The sequence below is a fragment of the Uranotaenia lowii genome, chromosome 1 (genome assembly GCF_029784155.1).
Source record: "Uranotaenia lowii strain MFRU-FL chromosome 1, ASM2978415v1, whole genome shotgun sequence".
NCBI lineage: Eukaryota > Metazoa > Arthropoda > Insecta > Diptera > Culicidae > Uranotaenia > Uranotaenia lowii.
In genome coordinates this window covers 104401156-104412151 of record NC_073691.1, presented here as the reverse complement: position 1 = coordinate 104412151, position 10996 = coordinate 104401156, and the positions used below count along the sequence as shown (strand labels likewise).

General features: G+C 48.5%; 2 protein-coding genes across 2 annotated transcripts; one reads left to right on the top strand and one right to left on the bottom strand.

Moving 5' to 3' along the window:
- Window positions 1–1420: 1420 nt before the first annotated feature.
- On the top strand, window positions 1421–2485 carry LOC129737728 (uncharacterized). The gene has a single exon (XM_055728886.1). The coding sequence runs from the start codon at window positions 1421–1423 to the stop codon at window positions 2483–2485; it is 1065 nt and encodes a 354-aa protein (XP_055584861.1).
- Window positions 2486–5450: 2965 nt separating this feature from the next.
- Window positions 5451–10708, bottom strand: LOC129737726 (uncharacterized). Its single transcript, XM_055728885.1, has 3 exons — window positions 9830–10708; window positions 8936–9769; window positions 5451–8561 (listed from the first exon to the last, which is right to left on the bottom strand). Exons 1-3 carry the CDS (start codon window positions 10706–10708, stop codon window positions 5451–5453), a joined length of 4824 nt encoding a protein of 1607 aa, XP_055584860.1.
- Window positions 10709–10996: the final 288 nt, after the last annotated feature.

Sequence of the window (10996 nt, the reverse complement as noted above, 5' to 3'; positions counted from 1 at the left end):
CATTCCTGCCTCTCGAAGATCTCCAGGAACCAGCAAGATTGATCAACTTAATCGCGGAAAACCTTCTTCAATAAAATACTGTTGGGCACGACTTGACGCAACACTTTGTTGACATTTGTGTGTGCCTGTTTTCGACAGTCTGTATTTTTACATGACATCATCGCGTTCAGTGTATTGTAATATTAATTAAATTCAAATTCAATGTCCTACACTCAGAAAAATACTCTTAAGCATGCCATAAGATTCTCTTATAAACTGGCGCCATAAGAAAAATCAATGAAATTCATAAGATTGTCTTATGAAGCGAATGAATTCTGAGATGAACACCTACTTCAATGAGAAGTTTCCGCTTTTCATAAGATGGTCTTATGGAAACGGGAAATTTCATGTATAATAATAAAAATTCAAAATATTTGATATTTTCATTTTATTCTTTCGCAAATTTGTGTGGAATAATTTCATGAATGGTCACCATCAGCAGCACATCAACACCCGGTTCCAATTAAGTCACACACAATTAAGTTCCAATTTGTCACATCCGGATCTTTGACCTTTGTTGCCGGTCAGCATGCTGAAAAGTAAGCCAGAAAATATATTTTAGTTTGCAAATAAATTTAACGACTACAAGAAAAACTTACCATTAAAAAAAATACAATTTAATTTCACTTTAGAAAATTAAAAGCTGCACCAGGAGTGCTTCGTTAGACGATGAAAACTGATGGAATGAATGAATGTGTTTATTTTGTTTCCACAATGCCGGTACTCCTATTTTGCATAAGATATTCTTATGAAAACTGGAAGAATTTCATAAGACTCTTATGAAAATCAATTTTACACTCTAAAAAGTGGTTCATAAGACGTATCTTATGCAAATAATAATAAGAATTTGCCTGAGTGTATAACATTCCATTGTAATGGAGGCTTTCCGTGGTCGGTGCCACAATCAAAAAAATCAAGCTGAGGTAAACTTTACGTGTATTGGGCAACATTAGAAAACTCAAACCCCCCATTATCCCCCATTAATAGCGTGTACTCACTCGTTTCACAAGGTTGCAACATGCTTCCTCCTCGGCCTGGACTTCCGATGTCTCTCGCCTCTGATGCGGCGACGAAATTTGCTGTGGATGCTGCACCCGATGATCGCCTGCTGTGGCGGTCAGAGGCCCTTTGCTTCGGCGGTGGCTTCCAGCTGTAACGCCGCGGATGCGGCGAGGAACTTTGGCGGCTGCTGCACCCGATAATCGCCTTGCTGCGGCGGTCAAAGGATCCTTGCTTCGGCTGTGGTCACGCCACAGGAGCGGCGAGGAACTTCGGCGGCTGCTGCGCCCGATGATCGCCTGCGGCGGCGGTCAGAGGCTTTTTGCTTCGGCGGTGGTCACGCCACAGATGCGGCGAGGAATCTCGGCGGCTGCTGCGCCCGATGATCGCCTGCGGCGGCGGTCAGAGGCTTTTTGCTTCGGCGGTGGCCACGCCACAGATGCGGCGAGGAATCTCGACGGCTGCTGCGCCCGATGATCGCCTGCTGCGGCGGTCAGAGGCTTTTGCTTCGGCTGCGGTCACGCCACAGGTGCGGCGAGGAACTTCGGCGGCTGCTGCGCCCGATGATCGCCTGCTGCGGCGGTCAGAGACTTTTGCTTCGGCTGCGGTCACGCCACAGGTGCGGCGAGGAACTTCGGCGGCTGCTGCACCCGATAATCGCCTTGCTGCGGCGGTCAGAGGACCCTTGCTCCGGCTGTGGTCACGCCACAGATGCGGCGAGGAATCTCGGTGGCTGCTGCGCCCGATGATCGCCTGCTGCGGCGGTCTGAGGACCCTTGCTCCGGCTGTGGTCACGCCACAGATGCGGCGAGGAATCTCGGCGGCTGCTGCGCCCGATGATCGCCTGCTGCGGCGGTCTGAGGACCCTTGCTCCGGCTGTGGTCACGCCACAGATGCGGCAAGGAGCTTCGGTGGCTGCTTCGGCGGTCAGAAGCCCTTTTCTTCGGCGGCGATTCCCGGAGGTTACGCCACGGATGCGGCAATGGGCTTCGGTGGCTGCTTCGGCGGTCAGAGGCCCTTTTCTTCGGCGGCGATTCCCGGAGGTTACGCCACGGATGCGGCAATGGGCTTCGGTGGCTGCTTCGGCGGTCAGAGGCCCTTTTCTTCGGCGGCGATTCCCGGAGGTTACGCCACGGATGCGGCAATGGGCTTCGGTGGCTGCTTCGGCGGTCAGAGGCCCTTTTCTTCGGCGGCGATTCCCGGAGGTTACGCCACGGATGCGGCAAGGAGCTTCGGTGGCTGTGGCGGCGGTCAGAGGCCCTTTACTTCGGCGGCGATTCCCGGAGGTTACGCCACGGATGCGGCAAGGAGCTTCGGTGGCTGTTGCGGCGGTCAGAGGCCCTTTACTTCGGCAGTGGCTTTCGGCTGTAGCGCCTTAGATGCGGCGAGGAGCTTCCTAGAAGGAAATTGGGGAAAAAAGGGCCGCCTTCGCAAAAGCCCGTATTAGTCGCCAGCCTCTTTTTCCTGATGATTGGCCAATTTACCTTTTGCGACCCTTTTGGAAAGGAAAGCTTTTTTCCTCCACACCCGACTTCCTTGCGAATAGATTTCTCGGCGCTGGGTACCCTATGGGTGATTTATTAATAATTTAGATGTGTGGAATGGCTTGCTGGTGGCGAATTTTACCTTGGCTTTCCTTTTGTTTCGCCTGACTCGGTGCACGTCGGTAAAATGCACTCTCGGTAAATGGCACTCTCTCTTCGTGTGTGCTGCAATTAATTCGCATTTTTGTTAATGCCGAACCGCAAGAGGATGATTAGTGGTCCTACCTACCTCCGGATGTGCTGGGAACGGCTCTGGCACAGCTTTTCTTGGCACCACAATCCGGAATCACGCGCACTACCACGCTATAAATGTGGCGACCGACCGTCTCGTTTTTTCACCGGAAACTGACTTGACGTTTCGGCGGTTCTGCACGCTCCGTATTTTTTACACATTTTTCTGCACGCTCCGTTTTGCTAATTTATTTTCTGCACGCTCAGTATTCTTCATGTGTTTTTGCGTTTATACCTTGTACACGCTAACGCTGCTTAATATGGGGTTGGGTTTTTGGATGAGTTATTGTTGCCAAACGCTTAAAACGTATCAATTTGAGACTGATGAAATAGTGATAAATTTAAATGCAACACAACATTGCTGCTTTGGTAGAATTTTTCATGGATCGCGATGAGGATCCATGAAAAATTCATAATCACGCCACTAGGAGTTCGAAGGAGATATTGAAAATCGACGGCTGTGTCGAGAAAACCTCGCACTTGTATTCACCCTGCAGTGGTGAGTATCTTCAAAACTAAAGACGAATCAGTAAACTAGATCTCTACGCCAACGAGTCTTGGCAAAATCTATAACAAAATCAAAGCCAACGAGTTATGGCAAATGTGTCGATAATTACCAGTATATCTGGCAGAAAGAAACTCCTTCGAATCCTTAAAACAATCCACTTAATAACATCCACCTCAGCAGCATACAAAAATCCAAAATCAAATGGTTATTGATAGAGATAATAACCTAGATCTTACAAATAGAACTTAACAAACGAAATTTAGGTGGGAACTTAACTGGTTTATACTAAGAGCAACAGAAGTCTAAGGAAAAGAGGGATTTAATCCTCTTAATTACCAAGGGCCCGGAATAGAGGTTATACCGCGCCTCCAGATCGCGTTCCTTTTGATGTTTCCTTGGCAACTCCCTTGACAACTGTGCATGATCCATTATGTATCATTCTATGAGGTTGGTGATTTGTGGTCAAGTCTGAATCGGACAGTTGAACTGTCGACACCATTTCAGGCGAGGGTAATTTGTGGTTCCGCTGCGCGTATTTTGGGGTGTGGACCGTGGTAGATGGTGTTCTCATAGCTTGTGGTCTTGACAAAGTTGGTAGATAGCTTTTGATAATTTCGTCTAGATCGGGAAGTCGTAATCGGAAGTTGACATGGTTGGTTGAAGATGTTCTTGATCGGGAAGTCTTAATCGGGAGTTGACATGGCTGGTTGAAGATAGTCTTGATCGGGAAGTCTTAATCGGGAGTTGTCATGGTTGATTGAAGATGGTCTTGATCTGGTAGTCATGATCGGGTAGTCTTTATCGGGTAGTCTTTATCGGGTAGTCTTAATCGGGAGGTCTTAATCGGGTAGTCTTAATCGGGAGGTCCTTGTGGATGTACTTGTTCGGTTTTCTTATTTCTGGGAAGCCTGGTCAGCTATGGTCCTCCGGACTAGGAGAAAGTCAGCAGGAATCTTGCAACCTCTTTCAAGCTACCCTGGGCGTTGTCCTGATTCGTCCTGTTGATACTGTGCTGAATAAGCAGGGTTCGTGTTAGCGGGACAAAATCGGATATTGCTGCTGCTGCGAATGAGCTCCCTCAGACGGGCCCTTCTTCCGGAGTCGTCGAGCAAAGCAGATGGTTGTGGTGCTGACGATGAACGTGTTTTTCGCATCGGCGATGCTTTTGTTGGCAACCTTGGGTAGCGGACATAGCTAGACTTGTTACTGTACTCACGAGGAGGTAGATAAGAGATATTGCTCACTGCGTTTTCCAGATGCACGATTTTTCCCGATCGGCCTAACGGTATTTCCTGCGCTGTTGCGCTTGGTTGACAGGCTTTGGCTGTGGTCATAGCTGAAGGGTTTTTGTATTGATTCGGAGATTTTTGGGGTTGGTGGATGATCTCCTGTTTGTGGTAGTAACGACTGGCGTGTTTTGACCTCGTTAGGCTCTTGTTGACTACCTTGGGTAGCGGTCATAGCTGGATTATGGGCGTGTGGCTTTTGACAGTTAGCGAGAGAGAGTCGATATGGTAGTAGCGGCCGTCATGATGTCTACTCCTCACAACTTCTTCGCTTAACTGTATTCTATGGTGCTGAATCCTCTTCTTGATGTCCTGACAATCCTTTCAATTGCAGCGACGTGGTGTTTGGAGCTGCTGTACTTGACTTTCCGAACATTCCAATATCCCGAACCTGGATGGGTTCTCTGCGATGGTGTGTAGCGCCTGGCTACGGTGGCTCACCAGTGCTACTATCCCCTGCGCTGCTACGCTGCTTCAAGATGACAGGATTGCATTCTGGACAATGAGTGGCGGCAATCCCACGCAAGGTTGCCAGCCCTCTCCAAGTTCTGACGAACTTCCTGGCAGAGTTCTCAGAGTCCTTTCAGCCGACGCTGGTCTCGCGCAAGGCCGTTGTCTCCTTCATAAACGCCTACTTCGTTGTGTTCGTCGGTATCCTAGCGACGAATTAGCATCAGCTGTGCTTCATTGAGTTGTTCGAATGGAAGAGTTCTGCATAATTTACTCCGAGTTGTTGGGGGCGAGGTTTCAAAGATGATGTTGGTCCTTCAGCCTTCTCCATTTCGTATTTTGTGCTCCGCGTGAGCTTGTGGTCAGCGTTGTTGCTTACATAGCTTGAATATTTTAGTCTGGTTTGATGTCCTTCACGTGGTAGCGACCTCGCTTTCCGGTGACGACATCCTCCAGAGTGTAGAGATTGGCTCCCAGCTTTTCTTTAACGATAGCTGGAATAAATTTGGGGTCCAGTTTCTTGTTGATATGGTCCGCCTTCGAAGAAAGAACAAACGAGCGGCGCCATACTAGCTCGCCCGGTTGAAAGGACACAGTCCGCTTTTGTAGATCGTAGCGCTTCTTTGTCTTCTCGTGGGTCTTCTTGATCCGCTGTTGGATGAATTTGTGAATCCTGTTGATCGTGGATAGCCGCATCTCCTGCGCGACCTTTGGATCGTCCGACACGTTTAAGTCCTGCAGAGTGTAGAGGTCCGTGTGCAACAGAAGTTCCCTTCCGAAGTTGGCGAAGTGCGGGCTGACTCCGGTTGATTCGTGCTTCGCACTGTTGATGGCTGCGGTGATGGCGGCCAGGTTCTTGTCCCACTCTCGATGATCTTCTTCCAACAACGATCGAACACAAGTGATTAGAACTCTGTTCACTCGCTCGGCGTTGTTGACCTGCGGTGCGTAAAAAGCGGTCTTCATATGGATGATGTTGTGACGGCTTAGCAGCGCTCGAAACACCTGCGACTCGAACTGCTTGCCGTTATCTGATAATATAATCCTTGGCCTGGAGAACTTCAGGAATACCTTTTCCTCGAGAAACTCGACCATCTTGGTTGAATCGGCTGCTCGCATCGGGTGAGCAATGACGTATTTGGTGATCCAATCGACGATGACCAGAAGAGCTGTGTTGCCCTTCTTAGATCTGGTGAGCGGCCCGACGAAGTCAATGGATATTAACTCCCACGGTACCTTTGCTGGCTTGAGCTTCCCCATCTGCGGCATCATTCTTATATTGGGCGCTTTACTAGCCTTGCACGTAGTGCATGCTTTGACGTAACGGGCGACGTTGTCCTGCATCTTCGGCCAGTAATAGTGCTGCTGTAGTTTGTGCCACGTCTTCTGGAATCCTAGATGCGCTGCTGATGGTGCGTCGTGATATCGACGAATGAGTTCTGCTCGGTGGTTTTCCGGAACAACTTTCTTCCATCGATGCGTGATTAAACCAGCCTCATCCTTACAATGACAATTTTTGTAGAGCTCGTTGTTCGCGATACGGAAATCGGGATATTTATCGCCTTTCCTTTCCACCTGCTTGACGATGTTCTTGTACCATGGATCATTCTCCTCGGATATTGAAAACACTAGCGAACAGACTACTCTGGATAGCGCATCTGGTACGGTGTTGCAGCTGCCCTTCCGGTACCTGATTTCGAAGTCGAACGCGTTGAGTCTCAAAAGCCATCTGCTCATCAAAGCTGTGGGGTTCTTTAAAGTTTTCAGGTAGCTGAGGGCGGAATGGTCACAGTAGACGACGAAACGTACCCCTTCTATATACCCACGAAACTTTTCTATCGCACGAATAACTGCTAAGCACTCTTTTTCTGTAACTGTGTATTTTCGCTCCGACGAAGATAGCTTCTGGGAAAAATAACTGATCGGGTGTTCTTCTCCCTCGATGTCCTGCGTCAATACAGCACCAATCGCGACATCGCTAGCGTCGCATGCTATTGAGAACGGTTTTGTATAGTCCGGCATCGCAAGTACTGGCGCGGTGACTAGAGCTGACTTGAGTTTGAGAAAAGCTTCTTCTGCTGCTGTTGTCCATCGAAATTTGATCTTGGCTTTCGTGAGTTCCGTGATTGGTGCAGCAATTCGTGAAAACTCCGGAATGAAGCGTCGATACCATCCGCATAAGCCTAGGAATCTTTGAACCTCCTTTCGTGTATTTGGAACTGGAAATTTGACGATGCTCTCCACCTTTTCCTCGTCGACCCTCCATCCTCCTTCACTGAGAACGTAGCCCAAATATTTTATGCGTTGGCGACAGAACTTGGATTTTTCCGGAGAAATGGTGAGATTCGCCTGACGTAGTCTGGTTGCCACTTCCTGAAGAACTGCTACGTGTTCGTCAAACGTTTTGGAGCAGATAATAATGTCGTCCAAATAATGAAAGACGAATGGCTCCATGTCCGCGAAAAGATGTGTCATTAGTCTTGCGAGTCCTTGACTTGCCGTACAGATGCCAAAAGGAACAACCTTAAATTGGTAGTGACCACGGGATGGTACCGTGAATGCTGTTAAGGGTCGTGACTTTTGTTGGAGCGGCATTTGCCAGAAGGCATCCTTCAAGTCAATTGAAGATATGTACGAGCATCCTCCGAGGTTATTGATGATTGCGGAGATCTGCGGTATCGGATAACCTTCGTTCACCATGATTGAGTTCAGGTGTCTTGCGTCTAAACATACCCGGTATCTGCCATCTTTCTTCTTCACCGCTACCAGTGGATTGTTCCACGGTGAGAACACTGCTTCTTCGATCACGTCTAGGGATAGCATTCGGTCGACTTCTTTATTAACTTCCGCTAGGACGTACTGCGACATTGGGTAGTACCGTTGTTTCCTTGGTGGCGCATTCCCGACGTCGATTTGATGTTCGTAGATCTGCGTCCTACCTAGTTTACCATCTTCTGCCTTCGGAAATATGTGTACCACTTGGTCTAGTCGCTTTTGCTGTTCTGGTGAAAGCGCCTTCATAGGTTCTGCATCTTGTTCAATTTCACTGCTCATTATCGAGAAGCACACTGCCTTGACGCCAAACGTTTGCCAGAAGTTCATGCCCATGATAGCGCAATCTGGCAGGCTAGGCACGAGTAGAACCGGCAAAATTTCGCTTCGGTTGTTGTACGATATTGGCAGACGTGTGAAGTGATTGATCTGGTGTGGCGTTCCGTCCGCTGTCTTGATCCCACCGCTCAGTGCTTCTTTTCGTAGTCCAAGCTCTTCTACAATCTGTGCTTTACTGCCACCTAACAAAGAACAGTTTGCACCACTGTCCAACAAAGCTGTAACTTTCTTTCCAAGAACGTCCAAAACGGCGTGTGGACGATTGTCATGTCCGGGATTGATAATGATAGAGTTGATGTCTAGTAAGTCGGGAGGTATTGAAGGTTGATAGCTGTGTTGCGAAGAATCTGGCCCTCCATCTACCACCTCCTCGCTGCGGCGTTTTCCGCTTCGCTGTTACAAACAAGACAGCTGCGTAACGTGTAACCTTTTCGACCGCATCTGTAGCAAAAGAGAATTGCCTGTGCCTTCGTGCAATCCGGAAACCTATGCCCCTCCTCATCGCAGTTCCAGCAAAGCGCTGGGCGGTACGCTGTATGCTGAACAGGATCTAGATCGTACATGTTGCTGCCTGCTTGCTGAAGCTGCTGGTTCTGGAGCTGTGGTTGATAATGCTGTTGGAATTGCCGTTGAGGCTGCTGTTGTTGAAGCTGCTGCTGTTGAGGCTGCTGCTGTTGTTGAAGCTGCTGCCGCGGCGCCCATTTAGCTTGCTGTTGCAACTGATGTTGTATTCGATAGTTCTCCGCTTGACTGCCTTGCCGATTCACCAAATTGTTCTGACCTGCCGAAGTTGTAGGCAGTTGCTGACGCTGTTCCGGTCGTTGTTGAGAGTGTTGCTGCTGTGGTCCTGTATTGAAACGATTCGATCTGCGCTCCAGTTGAAGCTTCATGGCACAAACTTGCTCGTACAGCTGGTTGAAGTCCCCTTGCAAACCGTTTGCATCTTCTGGATCCACTGGATCTGCTTCAGTTTGAATAGCTGACGTTGAAGCCGCACCTTGCTGGGCCTCGTTCTCCACCGCATGTACTCTGTTGAGGCGTGGCTGTTGTATTGGAAGCCGATGCGATGGTGCTGAGTATGATGTGGCTCCATACAACTGCTCGTCCGCCTCCACTGCTTGCAATCTCCCGAAACGCTGCTGCTGGTGTTGCTGAGACCGACTTGTTGTTGCTGGTGTTGCGAAGTTCGGTTCTAGTAAGTGGTTGTGCGGAATTGGAATTCTGCGCTGCTGGTTCAGCAATAGCCTTGTTTCGTCGAAGTTGCTGCAGACGTTGACCAGGTCCATTAGTGTCTTTGGCTGAGCGGCCGTTACTATTGTTGCATAGTCCATGTTCATATTTTTCTTGACTATGAACAACTTCTCCTCTTCCGTAAGTGGTGGATCGATGAAGCGGAATAGTGTAGAGATGTCACGGAAAAACTTATCGAACGTTTCGTTGGCACCTTGAAAACGGAAGCTGGCTTCCAACCTCAGGATCTGAGCATACCCGCTAGGCAGGAATTCCCGTCGAATTTCTTGCTTGAATGCTTGCCAGGAATACAGGCGACGTTGGGCAAGTGCTCTTGAGTACCAGTCGAGGGCGTCTTCAAGCAACAGGTGCTTGATAGAAGCCAGAAGTGTCTAATCGTCGATTCCCTCTGATCTGGCAAACGTCTCCACCCGGTCCAAGAAAATGTTGAGGGACGTGGTGTCCTTTTCGCCTCGGAACTTGAAAGGCCAATTGTGAATCGCCTTCTGCATCCGCCTGTCGTAGTTGCTACCACTTCGGTTTGTAAAGCTGTCGTTCAACTGCTGCTGCCTCCTTTGTCGTTGTTGAATGTCGAACCGCAGTTCGTCCAGAACGTTCACAGCAGCCAGACCAGCCGAACTACCCGACCTCCGGATGATTACTTCCTCCGAGTCCCTCTGTCCTTGTCTGCCTCCTTGGAATGGAAGAGAAGACGGCTCGACATCCGCTTCTTGCATCCGTGCTCGTGCTCCTTCATCATTTCCGGCTGCTTGTGGCCTCGGTGGAATCGTCAACGCATCGCAGGCATCCCTACTGCTACTGTTCTCTGCCTGGATGGTTGGGACACTAGTTGAAAGGCTAGTGTTTTCTGTTTCACTTAGCACCATATTGACTGCACTGTTCACGCACTCTATCTGAGCTAGCAGCGTCTCTACAAGCTCACACACGACCCTACGCGTTTCCTCTAAACTCGCGACCACTGGAATCAGTGATAATCTTTGCCGGTAATGAAGCAATCTCGATTTCGCGCAAGCCATTTGATCGGCGTTTCTATTCTGGGTAGCTAAATCGACCTGATTCCTCAATTCAACAACTGCCCTCTGGCAGACCTCGATGTTCAACTCCGGCGACATTACGTGTTCCGAATTAACATAAATGGTGTCTCTAAGGGTGTCCTCTTGGACAAGGGCTTTTAACTTGACCACCCTAGCTCTTCTAGAGCATGGGGCTAGATTTGTAACATGGCGCAAGGCCAATTCATATTCCATCTCCTCATCATTAAGATGATACAATTCAATTAGTTTGTTCATGATTATTTATTTGGATCCAAAAAACCAGATAATTTAACAATAAGTGGACTTACAGATTACAAAATTGATACGATTGAATAATTCGAGCGATAATAAACAAAATAAGCATAACAGTTCCTTTAACTAATAAACTGTTCAAAAATCATACTCATATCATTGCAATTACTAATGATATTGAAATTTATCAAACTAAATCATAAGGTTCGATTTAGTTGGGCGCCATTTGTAATGGAGGCTTTCCGTGGTCGGTGCCACAATCAAAAAAATCAAGCTGAGGTAAACTTTACG